The sequence below is a fragment of the Vulpes lagopus genome, chromosome 9 (genome assembly GCF_018345385.1).
Source record: "Vulpes lagopus strain Blue_001 chromosome 9, ASM1834538v1, whole genome shotgun sequence".
In the NCBI taxonomy this organism is placed as follows: domain Eukaryota; kingdom Metazoa; phylum Chordata; class Mammalia; order Carnivora; family Canidae; genus Vulpes; species Vulpes lagopus.
This window is the reverse complement of record NC_054832.1, coordinates 47,105,801-47,130,093: the sequence shown is the minus strand read 5'-3', so window position 1 is coordinate 47,130,093 and position 24,293 is coordinate 47,105,801. Positions and strand designations below refer to the sequence as shown.

Genomic DNA, 24,293 nt, shown 5'->3' with positions numbered 1-24,293 from the left:
ATTCTATTGTGCTTTGGAGCTATACATTTCTTAAATTTTTTTTTTTATTTATTTATGATAGTCATACAGAGAGAGAGAGAGATGCAGAGACACAGGCAGAGGGAGAAGCAGGCTCCATACACCGGGAGCCCGACGTGGGATTTGATCCCTGGTCTCCAGGATCGCGCCCTGGGCCAAAGGCAGGCGCCAAACTGCTGCGCCACCCAGGGATCCCTGGAGCTATACATTTCTTGATATGGTTCCTTATAAATATACTGAAACTTGTTTCATGATACATAATATCTATCTTGGTAAATGTTTCAGGTACAATTGAAAATAATGTATATTTTGCTCTCATTGGGGGGGTAGTATTCTATAAATATCAGGTCAAGTTGTTCAAGATTTCTATAGCTTTATTTGCTATATTTTTATATCAATTTTTTAAAAAAGGATATTGAAATCTGTGGCTATAATTGTATATTTGTTATTTATCCTTAAAGATCTTTTTTTTTTTTTTTTTTTTTTTTAAATTTTATTTATTTATGATAGTCATACAGAGAGAAAGAGAGAGAGGCAGAGACACAGGCAGAGGGAGAAGCAGGCTCCATGCGCCGGGAGCCTGATGTGGGATTCGATCCCGGGCCTCCAGGATCGCGCCCTGGGCCAAAGGCAGGCGCCAAACCGCTGCGCCACCCAGGGATCCCTATCCTTAAAGATCTAATAGTATTTGATTTGCAGGCCTGTAATATTTGATTAGATACCTGTCTTTGTGATTATTTTACTTCATTGCTGAATATTTTTATATTATTATAAATAATTTTGAACTTTGTTTCAGGATTAAATTTATTGAAAACCATAATCCTTTTAAATTTTGACTTTAGGATTTTTTAGGCAGGATCAGTATAGCATTTAGTCTAGGGTTATTTTTCCTTAATACTACAGCCAAACCTTCATGAGTCCTTTATCCTATGTCTATTACAAGGTTTCCAGTCTGCCTTTTGGAAAGCTCCCAGACATGATTGAGCTCCACATATTGTTCCCTCTGACATTTTCAAGTGGGTCAATTTCCAGCCTATGATAATTTATTCACATACAAGCAATGATAATACTAAAGACTCAGCAAGTACTCTTCACAAAGTGTTGGAGCTCTCTTTCTTCTCTCTGAATTTCTCTCTTCTACAATAATTTTCTCTGTGTACTCTGGCCACCTTAACTCCTGACTCTTGGATATGACTTTTCAACTCTGGAAGACTGGGTTTCCTTTTCTCATCCTGCAGCATAGAAATTTTCTTCTGTTACACTAGGGAAATCATGCATCTTACCTTTGTTTCTATCTTGTTTCTAGGGATCATGGTTTTTTTCTGCCTGATATTCAACGTCTGTAAACCATTATTTTATATATGTTATCTCATTTTTTTTAGTTGTTTCAGGCAAGAGAGTAAATCAAGTCCCTGTTCATCTATCTTTCCCAGAAGCAGATGCCTATAAGCATTTATTCTAGTTAAAAAATTGTTTTTCCCCTGTAGTGATTTGGATCAGTTATCTACTTGATGTGATCACTTGGCATATCTCACTTTCTAAATCTAAAACTGGACTCTTGTTCATTCTACTAAACTTGCTTAGAAGCTAATTATTTTATTATTATCTTAAGAAGAATAAGCCTTTTCCATCTCATTAAATTCCACCCCACAATCATAATTTCATAAGTCAGGAACCTGATGGTCTTCCAAGATTTTTTTCTCTTTCTTCAACTACCCGATCTAATTAAGAAATAAAAATACTTCCTTACTAGCTCCATTCCATGCCCTAGTTCTAGCTATCCATCCCTCTTGCCATATCCACTTCAAGTTCTTCCAAAGTTAAAAAACAAAAAACCAAAAAAACCAACAATGACAAAAGAGATTCTTTTTAAGAAGTGTATAAAACTGTTGGGAAAAACCCCAAAAATCTGTTCTTTGAGTCTCATAGTATTCAGTGAACCACAATACAAGTTCCTATTTTAAATTTATTATAAATTTAATTGCTATTTTAAATTTATTCTTGAATTCCTACTCTTATTTTAAATTTATTTAAATAAATCAATTCCTATTTTAAATGTAATATAATATACCTTAGCTAACATAGTTGATGTGTCTTGGCACTAAATTTAGCTCAAACATTTTTATGCATCCCAGAAGGAAATAGAAATACATTAATTATCATCGTTTAAAAAAATCAATTTGAGTGTCAGATTTTTCCTGCTGAGAAGCAAATATTGAAGTACATAATTGACAACATTATCCAACATTTTAATTTTTCTTTTACTCAGTGTCTAGTGGTTTTTCTCTATATTGTCATTTTCTCATCATTCTACAAAAAAGCAACATTTTTATATTTAAAAATGAAAATATATAGCTACCTTCTAATATGTATATACAGATATATATATATCACCAGATACGTATCTATATATATATAATAGATATATATAAATTTAGGTTAGTATAATACAGATTTCAATATCAATTTCAATGTCTATCTACAAATATATATTTTCAGATATGTAGAATATGATGTTCAAAATATCTATAGATAGATACTGAAATCCAGATACATGTTTTAATTACATATATATGTCTGCAACTCTGTCTATCCATCCATCCATCCATCCATGCATCCATACATACATTTATACATCTGTTACATGTGACTATTCGTGTCTTTGCTAAACTTATATTTCCCCTCAAATTATGAAAAAGTTAGAACTAACCTAATAAAATTCAAGTTTGTAGATTTTCATGGTCCTAACATTAGATAAGAATAGAATATATTTTGAAAGGTATGCTAAAGAAAGGAATAACAGAATATTTCTTATATTTCATTTTTCCTGGTTAGCATTTTGACAGTAACTGAAATGTAGTCAGAAATTCAAGACACTAAACATAACAGATTGTTTTGGATGGGAAATTTTCAAACTGGCATTACCAGTCAGCCATCCTGACAAAGGAAATCTCTTCAGTCACGGTATTGATAATATTGGTGAGAACAGTGTTACTCTTGTGAAGGGATGATTTACCTGCCTGATAGTTTTTTGTACTGTATTTTGCGTGATTCATTAAGTTAACATATTCCAAACTAATTTTAAAAACTTGACCTACTAGATAGAATTTTTCGTCTATATTCTGCTATAATATCCTCCTACCTGATTTCAGTGCTTTTGTCTTAAAATACTCTAATCCATTCTCTGTAGCCAGAATGAACATTCAAAAATGCAGATCTGTTGTTATTCCTTTTAATAAAGCCCTTGGTATCTTTACCTTTCTTTATGACAAAGTCTAAAATTCGTGACAAGGTTTACATACCTTGTGAGTTTTCCTCTTGCCTGTCACATTAACCTCACTTTATGTCCAATTTCCTCATTGTCCTCTCTGCTCCAACCACTCTGGGCTTTCTTCCCTAAGTGTCTCTTGAATACATAACTCTGGACCTTTAAACAAGCAATTACTTGTGCATGCAACACTGTTATCTTCCCTTTCCCCATTGCCCAACCTACCCCTATAATTTCTGGAAATATTTTCTGACCACCCTAGACTAGGTATGTCTCACTGTTTCCTTGGAACACAGTGCTGTACACTTCCACAGACATAAATTGTGTTTAATGTAGGACTTTCTTACTGAATTTTAAATTGTGTGAGGCAAGGAACATATTTGTCTTTATTATATGCCAAATCATATAGTATTTATTTAGAATAATACCTGAAATTAACCATTGCACAAAACTATTTGCTGAATAAGCAAATGAATGAATGAGTGGTTAAACAGTAGAGGCTCTTTTTTAGCTGACACCAAAATCCAAAATGTGGGTAGAAGCTGTTGCTTGCCTTCTGAATCTGACACGTAGTTATTGCATTCCTTTGAGCACAGAAAAGATAAATACGGTGATTATGTTAAGAATAATTAAGAACCCAACAAAATTGCCTGTCAATTTCTTTTACAGAAAAATCCGTCTCATCAGTTTTGTGTCTTGGAAGCAGCCATTTCAAGTGTCTAAGCATAAAAAATGTAGAAAACCTAAAATAAAAGTTCTAAACATCTGTGTGTTTTAGTAGTCCATGGATATTTTGTTTACTGCTGCTAAGTGTGTTTAGGATTGAAATTACAGGCAACTTTTGAAGAACTGACTTTTGAACAATGTAGGGATTAGGAGCACCAACTCCTCCTCCCACCACCATCACCACCATGTAGTTGAAAATCCATGTGTAACTTTTGACTCCCAAAAAACTTAAACTACTTAATAGCCTACTGTTTACCAGAAACCTTACTGATAGTGTTAGCAGTCTATTAACATGTATTTCATATGGTACATGTATTATATACTGTATTTTATGATACAGTAAACTAGAGAAATAATGTTATTAAGAAATATCATAAAGAAGAGAAAATTCATTTATATTTTTATGGTGCTGGACTGTAAAAAATCTGCATTTAAGTGGACCACACAGTTCATACGCATGTTGTTCAAGGGCCAACTGTATTTTGAGAACTTACTTATACTTTTTTGTGTGTGGCTATTGCTAACCACTCAGGTCTTATGGAATGAATTTGTGAAAGATGCTATGGAAGTGCTTTTTGATGAAGTTTCTTTCCTGAGGATTCTCAAAATCCAGAATTTTGGTGTTGGAGTCAAGAATACATAGATTAAGCCATTTGAATCTTGTTTTATGATGTCCCCACTCTTTTTACAAAAATTCCAGTTAGCAGCCTAGTTTATTATTTTCTTCAGTCCTCCCCTTATGAAGTGAAGGGAAATCTTCAATTCTATTCTGGTGATACAACATGTCTTTTAAGGAAAAAAGATCATCTTCCCCAATATTAAGGAGAAAGAGACATTTTTAAAAATAAGCTATTTTATAATCATAAAAGCATTTTTTTAAGCTTGAAAGGAACAGTTAAAGTTGCTGTTGCTGATCTTTCAATTTTCAACTGTGTATTGGAATAGCAAAGAGAACCCAGATCATGCTGTGATTCTGATGTCTGCACTCCATATGTATGACCAAACTCAATTTCTGGAAAAACTGATAATAATCAACATTTGTCATATGAATTTGGATGATCAAATAAAATCAATTGTTATTCTGTTCATTCATCCTTGACTGATTAGGCAATTCAAATGAAAAGTCAGACAGAAAGTGATGTGCATATTAATGATTAATGATTCACGAAAAATTTCAAGTGCACACAAAATTCCAGAAAAATAGTTTTATAGTGAATTACTTGAAAAATACAGGAAAATGGATAAATAAATGACATAGGGAGGGTCGCTTTCTCAAACTTCTCTTATTTCTTTTTTTAAAGATTTTATTTATTCATGAAAGATAGAGAGAGAGAGAGAGAGAGAGAGAGGCAGAGACACAGGCAGAGGGAGAAGCAGGCTCCATGCAGGGAATCTGATGTGGGATTTGATCCCAAGTCTCCAGGACCAGGCCCTGGGCTGAAGGCAGCATTAAACTGCTGAGCCACCTGGGCTGCCCTCAAACTTCTCTTATAAGTGAAATAAATTCTGCTTTGAAAACTATTGAAGAGGCCCAAAGGTATGCATGTGTGTATTCTTTAATTAAAGTGATCTTTTTAGCTAGATTTTTCTATTCCACTAATCTCTGGCTCACAAAACACTTGATAAAATGCTGTGTACCTTCTAAAGCCCAGAGATTTTAGTTGTTCAGTTTCTGAAAATGTTCATGTGCGAGGATACACATAAGGGCATTGAATTAAGCAAGTCTTTGGGGATCCCTGGGTGGCTCAATGGTTTGGCGCCTGCGTTTGGCCCAGGTTATGATCCTGTAGTCCCAGGATCAAGTCCCACATTGGGTTCCCTTGGAGAGCCTGCTTCTCCCTCTGCCTGTGTCTTTGCCTCTCTCTGTGTGTCTCTCATAAATAAATAAATTAAATCCTAAAAAAAAAATAAAGTAAGTCTTTGAGGAACTCATGTGGCTGGGCATACAGGCATGTGTTCTGGGGATAGATGTGTCCAAATGTAACAGATTCCTAGGTATTGTGCTCTCAGCTAATGATTTACCATGCCATTTCTACCATTTTTTTTTTCTCTAATTGTTCATTTGAAGCAATTTCTCCATGGCCTCTGATTCAGGCTCATGGCTTTACTTTGCTCTGTGTTTCTTCCTACTCTGTCTCCCTTTTTTTGAACCTATTTTTGACTCCAGACTCAAAGCCTTCTGTTTTTAATCAACCTTGATTACTGATCCCATTTTCTTCTTATTCTTTCTTTTGCTTAACTCAGAGGTAGATTTACCTTGGAGGTAATGAAGCTTAAACTTTAGGTCTGTCATTTGATTTGCATGGGTCTCATCCAAGACCCTGGGAGAAGCTGTAGAAATGTATTCACATGCTCATAGCTTCTGTAACATTTGCAAAAGTGAGATAATTTGACTGTGATAACTGTGTTTCCCCCTTTGCCTGCCAATTTCCTTTACTTACTTTTCACTTTCATGTCATCTGGCATTGGAGTGGCTTTCAGCGTCTTGGGAATTTGGTTTATGGAAAACTGCATTAGAGATCTCACTTTGGTCAAGTGAGATATAATTTTTGATTCTTAGTCACTGCTACATATGCAAGTTATTGCTCATTATGCTTGTGTATGAATGGCTATCAGGAATAACTCTACCACACAGAGTGGATTGAATAGCATCTTGACATGAAGAAAGAACTATAGCCTTATCACCATATATAATATGGCATCCTGGTACTAGGCACGTGTGGGCTGCGGCCTGGCACATACTTTAGAATATATATGGAAATAATTAACTATGGAAAAGCTTTCCAAATCTCATAGCTCATAGATGAAATAAATGTGGATATGGATTTTCCCAAATTTGACAAGAATACTGAAAATTTGTTATGCTACTAAATCAGTTGTAAAACTGAAAGAAATATTTCTAAATTATTAGGAATAATTTTAAAAAATTACTAAGTTCAAGAGAAGACTATATTCTGTCAATAAAAAATATAAAATTACTGTCATGCAAAGAAGTAGAAATATATAGGAAGTGCAGTACAAATTTTATCAAAATAAATATTATAGATGTACTTAGGATACTAATTAATAAAAGTACTGTAGCATTTTTTTCCTGGATTTTGTGATGTTTCAAAACCATCCAGCTTTTAAATATTATAATTTGTAGTGCTTTCTTCTTTTTCTAAATAGCTACAGTTGACTCGAACACACAGGTGTAAACTGTGCAGGTCCACTTATACACAGATTTTTTTCATTAGTAAAATACAGCATTGTAGTATTTTTTTATTATGATTTTCATAATAATGTCTTAGTTTCTCTAGTTTATTATAAGAATACAGCATATAATACGTATAACATACAAAATATGTAAAAATCAACTGTGTTTAATCAGTAAAGTTTCTCATCAACAGTTGGCTATTTAGTACATAAGGTTTGGGGGAGTTAAACGTTATATGTGGATTTTTAAAAAGATTTTATTTATTCATGAGAGACACACAGAGAGAAAGAGAGAGAGACTCAGGCAGAGGGAGAAGTGGGCTCCCTGCAAAGAGTCCGATGCAGGACTCAATCCTGGACCCCAGGATCATGCTCTGGGCCGAAGGCAGATACTCAACCACTGAGCCACCCAGGGTCCCTATATGTGGATTTTTGACTCTGTAGAAGATCAGTGCCTCTAACTCCTGCATTATTCAAGGGCTAAGTGTATTCCCACTTGTACCGATTTTTTAATTTGTAAATTTGTGTTCTTTTTTTATTTATGTGGCAGACTCAACAAAACCTGGAACAGCCCCTGCCCTAATTCAATTAGCCTAGTAACTGAAAATAAATAAAAATCACTAGATGATTTGACTTGGTATAGTGGATAAAGAGATGAGGATCTGGACTCCAGAGTGAGACTGCCTGGGATAAAATCCTGGCTGTGCTATTTATAATTAGAGTGAGTTTGGACAAGCTACTTAACATATCTAAGACTCAACTCTCTCATTTAAAAAAATATATTTTATTTATTTATTTGACAGAGAGGGAGAGAGAGAGAGAGCACAAGCAGGGGTAGTGGCAGAGGAAGAGGGAGAAGCAGGCTACCTACTGAGCAAAGTAAGAACTGCCTGGCCCCTCTCCTCCCCCCCGCCCCCCGTCATGTGGGGTTCTATCCCGGGACCCTGGGATCATGACCTAAGCCAAAGGCAGATGCTTAACTGACTGAGCCACCCAGGTGCCCCTTGACTTTCTCATTTTGAAAGGAAGAAATTGTATTAGAACACGTAATTCCTTATAATTGTACGACAGGATAAATAAAATATAGTGGGAAATCAACTAATTAAAATAATAGAATATCCATGCTGAAAGAAGCTTGGATTTCCCATAATTCCCCATCAGCCCTGTGGATTCCTCACAGCTCCTTCCTGTGTGCATGTTGGAACATGTGGAAACTATACCTTGTGTGGAAACTGACCTGTTCTCTGTTCTTTAAACTAGTTTAGTTATGCTTTTTCTTCTTTTTTTTAGTTATGCTTTTATTGGCTTTATTTATGCACACTCTATGTAAGGTTTAGTTTGAACAAACTGCTCTGTGACTGTTAGTGTATGTGTTTTTGAATACTACCTCTCTTGTACAATCCTTGTGTAAAGAATTACATAATAGTATTAGTGAAAATATGAAAAACTGAAACAAGTGGGAATCTCTTCTCTATTTGACCTGACTCTCATACATAGGCATGATGTTATTTAAAAGAAAACAAATAAAATTGATCACAGCAGATTCTGCCTTCTAGACCAGAAATTAAGCATTCAGTGAAAATAGGAAAACCACAAGAAACTACTGGGAGAAACATAAGCGTCCCCAAATTCTCAGGGATATTAGAGGATTATCCAGTTTCCAACAGCACATGAGACTGAGTCTCCTGTTGATTTCTGTTTAGTTGGTTATTTTTGACCATTATAAAAAGAAAGTGGGAACCCAAACAGCAGGAGGATTTTGATAGGGAACTAACACTTGAATTTTGTGTGTGTGTGTGTGTGTGTGTGTGTGTGTATAAATCCCCAAGGATCTGTTTTATTGTTTTTTAATATTTTAAATTAACCTTTTAATTAGAAAAAAATTGATCTCCTTATAACCTCTGTATTCATAATCGCCAGAATAATCTTAATCCCTCTTTACTTTGACAGCTCTTCAAATTTATGAATCCGTTCTATCTTCAAATATCTTTACTTTCAATTAAAATTTGTTTTATTACAGGACCTAAAGATATTTTCTTTGATGTTTATAAGTCATTGAGAAGTAAAAAAAAATAGCATCTCTGATGTTCGCTTTCATTTTAGAGACCTTCATGGGCCTTCTGGCAACCCTTCCTGAGTGAGGTCTTGCAGTCAGAATTACTCCTGTTTTTTTTTGTTGTTGTTGTTGTTGTTGTTTGTTTGTTTTTCTTTTTCTGTTAGACCACAGAAAAATAGGAAGCTGTTTTGTTTTTTTTTTGTTTTTGTTTGTTTGTTTTTTTTTTTTTGGAAATGAGAGAGAGAGAGAGAGAGAGAGAGAGAATGTGTGAGGTAGCCAAGCAGGGCTGGAGGGGACGGGGGAATGTGAAGGCAGAGGGAGAGAGAGAATCTTACTGGACACTGGACTCCATCTCATGACCCTGAGATCATGACCTGAGCCAAAATTAAGAGACTGAAGGAGCCGCCTAGGCACCCTGAATAGGAATCTGTCTTAACAGAACTTCTAATACGAGATAGTGAGTTCTTCAAATTAAACAGTTTAGGTATTTTAAATTAAGTGTAAATAAATAAATGAATAATAGAACATGCAGTTCTTTTGCCAAGCTGTACTCAACATTTAGAATGATAATTTAATGGATAAAATAACATAAACTTGATAATTATTGTTTCAAGTTTGGCCTCGTGTACAGTTATCTTGTTTTAAAGGAAGAGGAAATCAGATGATGGCAATAATTGAGGAGATAAGTTGACACTTTAAAATCAGTTATGCAAAGGAAACAATAGAAGATAGTAATTTCTGAATCACTAAGTTCTAATTCATAAATGGAATGTCTGCAGTGAATACTTTAATTATGATATTTTTCAATTGTAAAATCAGGTCATTAAGATTCAGATAAAACTTGCCCCTAGAGTATTTCTGATATATTTGCAACCATGCAATGTATGCCTTAATAACATGTCGCCAATACTGCAAGTATTGGCATGGAGCGCCTGCTTCTCCCTCTGCCTATGTCTCTGCCTCTCTCTGTCTTTCATGAATAAATAAGAAAATTGGGTGCTTTTTTCTATTACAGAACTTATTAACTTTTTTTGTTTTGTGTGTCTGGAATTATTCTATTTAAATTTAGTTTTTTTGTGTGTTTCTGTGCGCACTTTTGTGGTGTGTGTTAGCATGATTTGGTCGTCACTTAGCAATTTTTAGCATTTCAGTTTCTTTTTTATTATTATTAGCTATGTGTCCTTGAGACAATTAACCTCTTTGATCCTCAGTTTGAATATTATTTTTTACAGCATATTCTCCTTGTTTTATCCCCTTATTTGTAGTTGACTGTTCTGATTTACTTTTGTTTTATTGGCAAACATCCTATCCAAGCTTACTGGCTATTTTTATGTGTTCTGTAACATAAGTTGATTATATTTCTTTGGCAAAATTTTCGGCACATGCAGACCAATTGTTCCTCTAGCCAATGCCTGAAGGACACAGTTGACCCCAGATATACTTGCACCACCTCCTGGGAAAAAGAACTGTGAGTGGAGTAACTCTGGAAGACTAGATATTTTTACTAAAGAGTCTTTAAGTCCTTGAAGATAAACCATATAAATCAGCCGGCACAGAAAGCTAAACTTCCAAGTATCCTCAACATTTAAGTTAAATGGAGCCTGTATCAGAAGATATGTCTTATTGTTACAAGGAACAAGCAAGGGTTTTGTTTTGTTTTGTTTAACTCTAACCTAGTAGATGGGAAACTGTTAGACTAAGTTGCAGAAAAATGCAGAAGCTCCATTTCTCTGCACATCTGAGTAAATGTGAGTGAGCTAGTATTAGGGATATAGAGGCCTTAAGAGAGCCCTAACTAGTTTCTCATTGCTTCAGAGATATCACTGAGGCAATCAAACTCTCTCCTTACTACAAGGAATGTGAAAAACTAGCTGAGTGAAAAAGTCAACAGGTTTAGCAAGAGCTTAACAAAAATCTAGATGATATATACCTACAACTGGAAACACTTAGGAATTCAGTGGATGTCATCATGGATGCCAATGGATATTCATGATAGTTTCAACTCATTAGATGCCAATGCACATAAGTACTGATTGTCAGAACCCAGCACTGTAACTTTTAATGACACTATTAGCTCTTAGGCTCTGTATAATCATCAGAAGAAAAAGAAGTAAAAAAAAGGAAAATCCTGAAATTATTTTGTTTCCAACTAATGTGTTTCTAAATACTTGGCATATACTAACATTTTGCTTTTTGTGATTAGCTGGAAATAGACATACAGGTGACTGATTAGTTAGAAATAGACATACAGGTGACTAAATGAAAATTCAAGGGAAAAACATTTTCTTTCATACCATTGCCTGTGGCCTGATAACTCAGAATGATAATAATGATAGTAATGACACTATTAATATAAAAAAACAATTCTTTTGTACTAATGATAGTTTGGACATTATAGTTTTCCAAACATTTCTCAATGTGTGAATTTTTCTTTCTTGTTAATCTGTTTCCTAACAGCTTTTGTATATTGAAGAGGTAAAGAAAGAGTGGGTATGATGTGTGTTAAAAACAGTTCCAAAAAAAAAAAAAAACAGTTCCTGAAAAATGATAAAGGTAGACACTGAGAGAGAAGTGAAGGAAGGCCATGTTTAAAGAGGGGAAGTGAAGGCCAGGTTTTCAGACATGAATGTCTTGATTTACCATCTTGAGGATGGTAAACACAGGAGTGTATGTTAGAATCAATTGAAAAGTTTCATGGGAATTTCAGAATTTGGACTGTGCAGTTCATTTGTCAGTGTTTCTGATCTGTCTCCGGTATCTTACACATTCCAATAACCAAATCCAAGGTTCTGTTCTTTTCTCTCTGCCTGCCTCTCTCTTAATCAAGGCTATCCTAAGTTCTTCTGTAACAATAGGCTTGGTTGAGAAGGCAAAGCTTCTAATTAGACCTTTGGCACAGTGCTAAGTACCTACATTTATTTAACTGAGAACATGTGATAGACTTTTGACAGTCAAATTTCTTTCAATTGGTGGTTGTTGTTGTATGGGATCAAAAAGCACTTGGCTTTTACAGTCATTCCCCACATTTCTAGATCTCCTTTATTACTTTTCATGTATGCTTGAAAACTGTCCAGTTTTAGTCACCTGATAATACATTGCAACAAAAAAGTAACATTGAGCAAACAGAACAAACTAAGCTTCTGGCTCTTTCCAGCTACTTTCTATGAAACAATAGGTTTCCTAGACACTTGGTATGCCTTCCAAATTATTGTAGGCAACCAATATATCAAATGTTTTGCCTTTTTTTGGGGGGGGGGGTCTGTGATACTATTTTTAACCATCTCTCGTTTCATTGCCAAATCAATGATACATATTATAGGTTTTAGTTATAATATGCTATTTATTAACACTAATCATTATTACTGCATCTGAAGTACACACTTTTAAATGATATTAACTAGGAACCCAGTTTTCTTAAGACTATTTCTTAAGATGATTTACTATATTAGCGTTTTTCCAACTTTTTTTTTGCTAGAACCTACAAGAAAAAAACACAATATATATTGTCATCCAGTAAACATATACACACAAACACATGTATACCAGGTGGCTCAACTGGACATTATATCTAAACTGGGACTGTTTCTGGCAAACCCACATATGTGAGTATCCCAAATTCCCTTGCTGCTGCTAAATTGATTTTTCACAATAATTTTTAAAAATTGCTTGAAAAATACTGAGTGTTTAACAATGGTATGATAGGCTAGTCACTTGAGAACTTAGGGTCAACATAAATTTTGTATTTTTATTATGGTATTATATTTATAAACTAGTGAATTTAATGATTAAAGAAAATAAATATCATCCATCTATGATGACTGTTTTACTTAAAATTACATATGCATTTTTGGAGTTAAAATATTTATCAGATATTAAATTGTAGATTCATTTAACTTTAATAGTACGTAAAAGATCAAAAGTATACACTGGATTAAAAAGTCTTTTTACTATATGAAAGAGGTCTTTATTATGATGATGACTAATAATAAAAGATACAATTTTACAATTGAAGCACTGAGTTTTCTAAAAAAGAAGGTAAAAGGACTATGTAATTTCCTGGTTTAAAGTTTCATGGATGTGATGGAGCCACCTGGGTGGCTCAGTGGTTGAACATCTCTTTGTCTCAGGTCATGACCGTGGGGTCTCGGGATCAAGTCCCACATCGGGATCCGCATGGAGCGCCTGCTTCTCCTTCTGCCTATGTCTCTGCCTCTCTCTCTGTCTTTCATGAATAAATAAATAAATAAATAAATAAATAAATAAATAAATCTTTAAAACATTTAAAAAAGTTTCATGGATGTGCATCTTAGTGCTGGAAGGAGAAAAAACTCTAAAGTTGATAAACAGAATATCATCATAGGTATCCTTAAGCAAACCTTGAATAAAAAAAGAAATGCAAATTTGAAAGCTCAAAAATCAATAATTTTTGGTTTATTTCTTTGTAGTTAAGCTATGTTCTCTCAATTTGTAATCTTTTTGATGCTGTTTTAAGGCCCATTTACAGGACGCTGCATGAACACAGAATTGTGTGGAAGATGCTGAAAACAATTCCAGATTTGACCTGTCAGCTACCTGATGAGCATCTGAAAACACTTAGTAAGAGAGTCATTTCCGAAACCTGGGTAAAAGGCAGCACAGGTAACAGACTAATCTGGAATTTGGCAACATAAAATATATGTCACTATTTTGAGTCTCTATAATATTCATATTTTCATGTGATACATTAAAAATGTACTGCTTGGGTATATTTTATAAATGAATAACATTCCGCATGTTGGTATGTCTGTTTTAAAGATATATACTAGTGTTTTCTCCACTAGTGATTTCTCAGAATCACCCAGAAAACTCATATTGCTGTGTTCAGTTCTAAAGTTTCGATTTGGTAGGTGTGGGATGGGACCTAATTGCATTTCCAATAATTTCGCAGCTGACACTGTTAGTATGGGAAACATATTTTGAAAACCACTCATTGATACACACATTTAATAACAATCTAGCATTGGTTTTCTTAGCAAATGGTCATAGCAATTTGACTTATCCAGATACTGAACCAAATATTGGGAACAATATCTCTCCAGACAGATTTAAATTTCTAGTCCTTTTATACCAAGGATGCATGTGGGCACATTAATAGAAGTATTTTATATTGTAATTTTTGAGGGGTATACAAATATACACACACACACACAGAGCTACATACACACCTGTCCCAACAGAATTCAACACCAGTTTTTGCATTTGTCAAATACCTTTTAGAAAAGTAGAATTAAGTTTATTTAATACCTTCTTTATATCAGAGGATATCCCTTATTTATTCCTTACAGATACAAATAAAAATAGATAATATTTCCCACTCATTTTCCCTCTTTCCCGTTTAATCCCTTTCACTATTACTTCAATAAAAAATGTAAAAAAATAATTAAAAAGTAGATAATAATTATTCTCTACAGTTGAGAAGCCTAAGGCACAAAATATCATGCAGAATATTCCTGATTAGAATTGAATTTCAAACATACTTTATCCCTAATGCTAAACTCATTCTCTGTCCATTATGTCACTGTTTTATAAAGTGGTTCATCTGGATCATGACATTTAAAATCTAACTATAATTTTGGAGAACATGTGTCTATTGAAATATGTCATATGTCTATTGACATATTTCAAGATTTTTCCCCTAGTGGTCATCTCTTATAATTAGTTTCATTTAATCTGACATCTAGCAGTGAAAATTAAATCATAAGAGTTTTGCAAAGGATAAAATGATTTTGAAAGGCAAGAAAGAACATTCAACATCGCTTTGCATTAGCTTGAGGATAGTAAGTTAAAAATTAATTTATTTTTATCATAAATGCCTGAAATCATATTTATTATGGTAAAATATGGAAACAACCTAGATGAACTTTAATAGAAGATAGATTACATTATGATACATCTCTTCCATGGAATGGAAGACAGATTACATGATACATGTATTCAATGGAATTCTAGGCAGTTGTTAAAAAGATGGAGGTAGATCTCTCTGTATATTTACATGGAAACTTATTAAAATTATTAAAGACAATAGGAGTAGAGAGGTTGTGGAGTTATATAAATAATATGGTCATATTTTCACATATTTATGAAAAACTTGAAGTTATATATACACACATTATCTGCATATATACATATATAAAATTCATAGTAAAAGTACAAAGAAGTAGATCCAGAAAAATACTACAAAAATATGTATTTTAAATATTTACCTTCATGAAGGGGAGCAGAATTGAAGGACAATGAAGGGAAACAAGTAACTCTTTCTCCTGCATATATTTGTATTGAATTTTTCACAATAAAGACATATTCATGGGTTAGTGTTTGTAGCTATGTATTTGTTTTTTTCAAAAAGGTTTTTAAAAACTGTATTCTGATGGTATCTTACAATGTGGGTGATTGACTATTAAAATGTGAACTTTCATTCCTTGACAAATACATATCAACTTTAATTTGGTCTTTCATATTAAATAAGGGTTTTCATTTCATTTTTCAATACAGCATATTTTCAAACACTTTATAAAAATTGTAGAAGTCTCTGTCTTTACATAAACCTCTGTCAAAATCCTTCTCTTGAGTTTTTAAGACATCTGATTCTGACAGTCCAGATCTATTTCACTAAACCAGTCAACTCATTAAATATCTGACCTTTGTAAATCTCTTCATTCAGCCAATTTGAAAAACAGATGCAACCAAGTGTCTTTCTCTCTCCCTTTTCTTTATTCATGTGTGCCTTTCACTCCTTCTGTTATTTAAAGTATTCCCCCCAGAAGCCCCTCATCACCAGGCTGCTGACTTTAGTCTGTGGCTTAGGCTTTGGTTTCTTGCCTGAAATTCCACACAGCTATTTATATTTTCTGGTCTCTTCTGACAGGTTCTTTGGAGTGTTGTTATTTAAGACCGTTCCTAAACTCACCATTACTCACTTAGCCTCTCACTCATTCAGCTTTCTTAATAAAATATTAACAGGGATAACAATATTATGATTTTAAGTACTAACTAACATAAATACATATCTCTAAGTGAAAGTGGCACAACAACACAATTACTATAATAAGATTACTTATATTGCATATTATTTATTTACTATATTAATATTACTATGTCTAAATACCATCTATATTACTGTAATAAAAATACTGTATAAACTATATATTATGCATAATAATATGTTTCTGTATGCTATATAGACATATAGCTATAGGTATATGTTACTTAATTTAAGTGATTTCAAGAGTTTTCCATTTTAATCTCTTATATTATGGCCTGATCAATGAGCATTTTTATGATTGGCAACCTAAAGCTTATGAAAGCTAAGAGAATTAACTTACTTCAGAATTCAATTTAGTGGCTAACATGGAATTAGATCTCAGATCAAAATTTTATTACTATCTACCTTTATATTAACATTGATAGATTTCCATGAAATAATTACTATAAGGGATTTTTTTCTTTTATATCTTTATCACCTTTACTGTTTTCTTTTTGGAGTCCATTAAGTCTTATGGTGTTTTTTATTTCTTTCATTTTCTTTCATTTTATTCCCACCTTTTATGAGGTTATATCTCAAAAACACCATCGCTCCTTATTTAAATAAACTCTTGCATTTATTTTTAATGTTGAAAATATTTTTATGTTACTAAATTTTAACATTTTTTTAGCCTTACATAGACTTTCTTTTCTGTTGTGGTTTAAATTTCATATAATATATAAAAACACAGTAGCTAAATCTCATAAAAAAATTTAGTGGGCATCTTTTCCAGAAGTAAGCTAACCATAATTCAAATAATAGGCTCTTATAATAGAAATAGGCAAATATTTAGTCCTACCATAAATATTAAATTCTCTTAAAAACAAACATGCCTTGAAGAACATGCATTGATCCTAAAGTATGGATATGCTTTCACTGCAACTAAGGTGGTATTCCCTATGGAATTTTTTTTTTTTTTCAGAAATCCTTTTATTAACAAATTATGTAAAACAATTACAACTAGCAAGTTTAAAACAATCAAAAGTAAATTTTTTGAAAACTCTGTTAAAAATGTGTGAGAATGACCAAAGCCTGTACCTTCCTCTTACCATCAAATGTAAAACCTAGGTCTTGGCACGGTGAGGTTTAAAGGACATGAGCACACACACACACACACACACACTGGACCCCACACACCAATGGGGCATCAGGACAGCAATGACTGAACAGGGGCTGGAGTGCCAAGTGTGCCTCATGGCCGGGCCCAGGCCACAGCAGACCGCCTGCCTGCTCCTCCAGCACAGCCCTATGGGGCAGGGACTGCCAGGCCCCTCCAATCCCACAACACTTCAGGCTCATACGAGCCCTGGCTGGTAAATGTGGTGTGCCCGTCCTGTGCTCTGCTGCTTCCCAGACGAAGAGTCAGGCTCCCGGAGACAGAAGTGGAGCAGCAGAAGCTTCATGAGGCACCAATGGGAAGCAGAGGTTCAGGTTCGTGCAGATTTATCCTTGAAATCTAGCCAGAAACCTTTTTCCGTCTTTATCTGCATTATGAGGACCCAGTTTCATTTCTATCTTTCCTTGTCCAAAAGATGGTTGTGAAGCTTTGAGAAAAATTAATGCAAACAAAACTACAAACTCTTCAATCACATGACAAAACTAGAGACCCTTCCCATATTTATTTCTCTAATGTTGCCATGGAATCTTACTTTCTAAATAGTGAAACATGTAACCAGAGATGATGTTAAAAGATGTTAAGTAATACCAGAACAGAAGCCCCATATGCATAACTTTCTTCATTTTTGTTATTGGAATATTTTCAATTAATAAAAGACTAATGGGGTTCCTGGGTGGTGCGGTGCGGTAAACTGTGGACTCTTGGTTTCAACTTAGGTCATGATTTCAGGGTCATGAGATGAAGCCCCATGTTGGGTTCCACACTTAGCATGGAGTCTGACTCTTTCTCGGTCAGCCCTTGTGGCTCAGCGGTTTAGCGCCGCCTGCAGCCCGGGGCGTGATCCTGGAGACCCAGGATTGAGTCCCACGTTGGGCTCCCTGCAGGGACCCTGCTTCTCCCTCTGCCTCCCTCTCTCTCTCCCTCTCTCCCTTTCTCTGTGTCTCTATGAATAAATAAATTTTAAAAATTTCTTTCTTTCTCTCTGCCCCTATCCCCCCAACTCTTGTGAGCGTGCCTGTGCATGGCGTGTACTCTTTCTCTCTCTTAAATAAATAAATCTTAAAAAAAAAACAACACATACTTTTCAGGTTGCTTTTTATAATTGCACTACTCAGGATCTAGAAATTAATGTATTTTTAAAAACCTACCTGATTTTGTTAAAAATAATCAGAATATAACAAATATTTTTCAACTTCTCTAGACTAATTCTTGGATTGCCATATCTCAGAAGAGTTGACAGCTTTGTCCAATATGAGGAGTTATTTTTAAATAATACTTTTTATATATTTTTGTTATATGTGCAAAAAAATCAATGTGGTATTGTGCTAAATGTTTGGAAGGAAAATTACATAGAATTAGTTTCCGTTTCCTACAATAATATAAACATAAACTCATTTAATTGATTGTGTATTGAGTGTTTGCAGTGATTATCACTGGAACTTATTTTCTCGTTTGGGAAAACAGGAAATAAACAAATAGCAAATTAAAAAATAATATAATTTAAAGAACTATGTTCTATGAAAAAAATAAAGCACAGGAATAGAGAAGGGCTAGAAATTTTTTAAATGATGATAATTATATATTTTATTTTATCTTTTCATTGTTTTGTTTTTTTAAAGTTTTTGTTTTAATTCTATTAGTTAACATACAGTGTTACATTCAAGAATCCCATAATTATAATTCACCAATTCCAAACATCACCCGGTGCTCGTCACAAGTGAGTTCCTTAATCCCCATCACCATTTAACCCATCCTCCCACCTACCTCCCCTCTGGTAACCATCAGTTTGTTCTCTCTAGTTAAGAGTTTGTTTCTTGCTTTCCCCCTTTCTCTTTCTCTTTCTTTCTCTTTCTCCTTCTTTTTTCCCCTTTGCTTGTTTGTTTTGTTTCTTAAATTCCACTATGAGTGAGATCATGACATTTGTCTTTCTCTGACTGACTTATTTTGTTTAGCATTATATTCTCTAGCTCTATCCCTGTTGTTCCAAATGGCAAGATTACATTCTTTTTTATGGCTGAGTAATATTCATACACACACACACACACACACACACACACACTATACTAAATCTTCCTTATCCATTCATCAATCAGAGGACAGTTAGGTTGCTTCTATAGTTTGGATATTGTAAATAATGCTGCAATAAACATAAGGATGCTTGTATCCCTTTGAATTAGTGTGTAATTTTTTGAGGAACCTCCATATTATTTTCCACAGTGGCTGTACCGGTTGCATTCCATCAACAGTGCAAGAGGGTTCTTTTCTTCTCACTATCGTCACCAATACTTGTTTCTGGTGTTTTTTATTTTAGCCATTCCAAAAGGTGCAAGGTGATACCTCATTGTAGTTTTTATTTGCATTTCCCTGATGATGAGTGATATTGAGCATCTTTTCATGTGTCTGTTGCTGTTCTGTATGTCTTCCTTTGAGAAACTGGTAAGCCTCTAACTACTTACCAAAGAGAGAGAGACAGAGACAGAGAGAAATAGAGAGAGACAGAGAGAGAGAGAGAAAGGATCCAAATAAACAAAATCACCAATGAAAGAGAAGAAAAACAACCAACACCACATAAATTTAAACAATTGTAACAGAATATTATGAAAACCTATATGCCAACAAATTGACAACCTAGAAGAACTGGATAAATTCCTAAAATCATAATCTACCAAACTGAAGCTAAGAAGAACTAGAAAACTTGAATAGATCTATTACCAGAAATGAAATTGAATCAGTAATCAAAAAACTCCCCCAAAAGTCCAGGACCAAACGGCTCCCAGGTGAATCCTACCAACCATTTATTTTTTTAAATAATTTATGTATTCATGAGAGAAACAGAGAGAGGGAGAAAGGCAGAGACACAGGCAGAGGGAGAAGCAGGCTCCACACAGGGAGCCCGATGTAGGACTCAATTCCAGGACTCCAGGATCGCACCCTGAGCCAAAGGCAGGTACTAAACCACTGAGCCACCCAGGGATCCCCCTACCAACCATTAAAAGAAGAGTTAATACCTATTCTTCTCAAACTATTCCCAAAAATAAGAGGAAGGAGAACTTCCAAATTCATTCTCTGAGGCCAGGATCATCGTGATACCAATGCCAGATAAAGATTCCACAAAAAAAGAGAACTATAGTCCAGTATCTCTGATGATATAGATGCAAAAATCCTTAATGAAATATTAACAAACTGAATTTAACAATACATTAAAAATCATTCACCACAATCAAGTGGGATTTATTCCTGGATACAAAGATAGTTCAATGTTCATGAAACAATGTGATAAATCACATCAGTAACAAACAGAAAGAAAGAAAAAACCCATTTGGCCTTTTCAATAGATGTAGAAAAAGCATTTGACAAAGTAAAACATCCATTTATGATAAAAACTCTCTGCAAAGGAGATCTAGAGGGAACATACCTCAACATCATAAAGGCCTTATATGAAAAATCCACCTCTAACATCATACTCAATGATGCAGAGCTGAGACCTTTCCTGTAAGATCTGGAACAAGACAAGAATATCTACTCTCACCACTTTCATTTAACAGTATTAGAAGACCTAGCCACAGCAATTAGACACAGCAAGAAATAAAAGGCATCCAAATTGGTAAGGAAGAAGTAAAACTCTCACTATTTGCAAGTGACATGACACTATAAATAGGAAACCCTAAAAACTCCACCAAAAAACTGCTGCAAGAATTGATAAATGATTTCACTAAAGTTGCGGGACACAAACTCAATGTACAGAATTCTGTTGCATTCCTATAAACTAATAATGAAGAAGCAGGAAATTAAAAAAACAAGCGCATTTACAATTCCACAAAAACCAATAAAAAATATCTACAAATAAACTTAATCAAACAGGTGAAAGACTTGTTCTCCGAAAACTGTAAAATACTGATGAAAGAAATTGAAGACAACATAGAGAAATGGAAAGACATTGCATGATCATGGAATAGAGAAACAAACATTATTAAAATGTCTATACTACCCAAAGCAATCTACAGATTTAACCCAAATCCCTATTAGTACACCAACAGCATTTTTCACAGAATAATTATATATTTTATATGATATTTATTGATCTGGCACTATTGTAAATAGCTTATAAGTACTACCTTGCATAATACTTTTGAACTTCTATGGCACATGTGGTTATAATCCTCATTTTACAAAAGAGGAACTAGAGAGACAGAGAGACTAAGCTGGACAAGGCAATACAGGCAGAGTGGTCAGATGACACATATATAAAATGCCAGGCTATGTCAACATACAAGATAAGAACTGAAAAAAATGACACTGTTAATTTAATATTTGAAGGGCAATAAGATTTCTGAAGGTAATGTTTTCTTCAGTGTTTTAGGCTGACATTTCCTAAAGAGTGTTCATGGAGTTCAGCTGCAGATAATGGATGTTAAAACAAACAGCTGCAAAAATAAATAAACCAGAGAAGCATTTTTGGAATGACAGGGTAAGGACCTCCAAAAATCCATAAATGGAATGAAAGGACTGTCAAAAACTGCCAATATCAACTTTTTCAGAACTCTGGAAAAGACTTATAATAATCCAGGTGTGTTTATTTCAGAAAAGTTGTGGAATCTTGGTAAGAAAAGTGAGTTTTACAGCATTTTGACTTCCCATCTTCCCATCTTAATATAACTTCGCTCTGCAGTAACCTAAAAAGCAGCAGCTTTGCAGTTATGGTAGCTGTAAAAACAGCCATTGGAGGTGGCAGGATAGGTTTGCATCCCTCTTATAAGTTCCATCCAGGAACACCTGGATGGCTCAGTCAGTTAAATGTCTGCCTTCAGCTCAGGTTGTGATTCCTCTCCTTCTGCTGCTCCTCCTGGCTTGTGCATGCTCTCATTCTCTCTCTATCTCAAATAAATAAGATTTTTTTTAAAAACTAGTCCCATCCAGATGATTTGTCACAATTTGACCTGTCTGGTGGCTTCCAAGAATAGACCCATTCACAGAGCCAACCAAACAAAAACAAAAACCAATCCCAAAACAAGCAGAGAATGAAAGAAATTTTATAAAATTTTATAATGAAATTTTATAATAAGTGAAATAAAGAACATAAAAACAATAGAGAAAATCAAAACTGATACTATGTTCTTTGTAAAGAACAACAAAATAGACAAACATTTATCTAGATTTATCAAGAGCATTCAAATTACTAAAGTCAGCAATGAAAAAGTGGACATCATTATTGACCTCATAAAAATAAAAAAAGATTATAAGGAAATACATTGAATAACTGTATGCCAAAAAATTATATACCTTAGATATAATGAACAAATTTCTAGAAAGATATAAACTATCAAAACGGTTCAAGAAGAAAGAGAAATTACTAAATATATCTATATCAAATAAATATATTTAATTAGTAATTAAAAATATAAAATATCCCCACAAAGAAAATTCCAGATCCAGATGGCTTTATGTTGAAGTCTACCAAATATTTAAAGGAGCAACAACCTGAAAATAAAAGTAAGAAAGCAATTCTATTTACAGTAACCTCAAAAACATAATCTATTTAGGAATAGATGAAGTGTAAATAAATAGATCTCCAATGTTCATAGATCAAAAGACCTAATACTGTTTAAATGGTAATACTCCTAAATTGTTCTACAGATTTAACACAATCTCTAATGAAAATATCAGCTATCTTTTTGTAGGGGTTGGTAAAATTATGCTAATATTTAGAGGGTCCTGAAAAGCAAAAACGTTTTTTGGAAACAAATGACAAAGTTGGAGGACACACATATCTGATTTTGAAAATTATTATAAACCTACAGTTTCAAGGTAGTGTAACACTGGCACAAAGATAGATATTGATAAATGAAATAAAATTGAAAGTGCAGAAATAAAGCTTTAATTTCATGGTCAATTGATTTACAACAAGAATGTCAGGAAAATTCAATTCCAGAAAAGATAATTTTTCAACAAATGGTACTGACACATCTCTATATCCATCTGTATGCTAAAAAATGAAATCAGACCTTTAACTCACACCATATATAATTATTAATCTAAAATGGATCGAAGACCTAAATGAAAGAACACAACTATAGAACTCTTAGAGGAAAATTTACAAATTAATCTTTGTGACCATGGATGGATTAGGCTATATATATATATATTTTAAATATGACACAGAAAGCACAAGTGAAAAAGAGAAACTAGAGAATTGGGATTTTATAAAAATTTAAAATTTTGAACTTCAATGAGCACAATCAAGAAATGAAAATGCAACCCTTGGAATGCGAGAAAGTTTTTTCAAATCATATATCTGTAAGAGACTCATATCCAGATTACGAAGAACTCTTTTAGCTCAATAATAAAAAGGCAATTAACCTAATTGAAAAATGAGCACAAACTATCTGAAGGTATATTTCAAAAGAAGATATACAAATGGTCAATAAGCATATTAAAATGCTCAATATTGTTACTCATTAGAGGATTATAAATCAAAACCACAATTATATACCATTCCATACCTGGTAGGATGGTTTAAATATAAACAATAGACAATACTAAGTGTTGTTGAAGATGTAGACAAATTGAAACTCACACATGTATGATGAGGTAGTAAAATGGTGAAGCCGCTTATTAAAATATTTTGACAGCTCCTCAAATGTTATCATAAAGTTAGTATTTGACCCAGTAATTCTACTCAGATATGCCAGAGAAATGAAAACATACATTCATTTGAAACTTGTACACAAATGTTCACAGATTTATTCACAATAGCCCCTAGCTGGAAACAGCCCAGATTGCCATCAAAAGATGAATTAATTTTTAAAAATATGCTATATCCTCATCATAGAGTATTATTTGGCAATACAAGGGG

At 33.8% G+C, this 24,293-nt stretch overlaps 1 protein-coding gene across 1 annotated transcript in view; it reads left to right on the top strand.

The window, feature by feature from the left end:
• Positions 1–24,293, top strand: part of CNBD1 (cyclic nucleotide binding domain containing 1) — a 541,281-nt gene that overhangs the window by 221,744 nt on the left and 295,244 nt on the right. Inside the window, exon 6 of the mRNA XM_041768591.1 lies at positions 13,756–13,901. Within this exon, the coding sequence (XP_041624525.1) occupies positions 13,756–13,901 (146 nt within the window). The remainder of the gene's footprint in view (positions 1–13,755; positions 13,902–24,293) is intronic.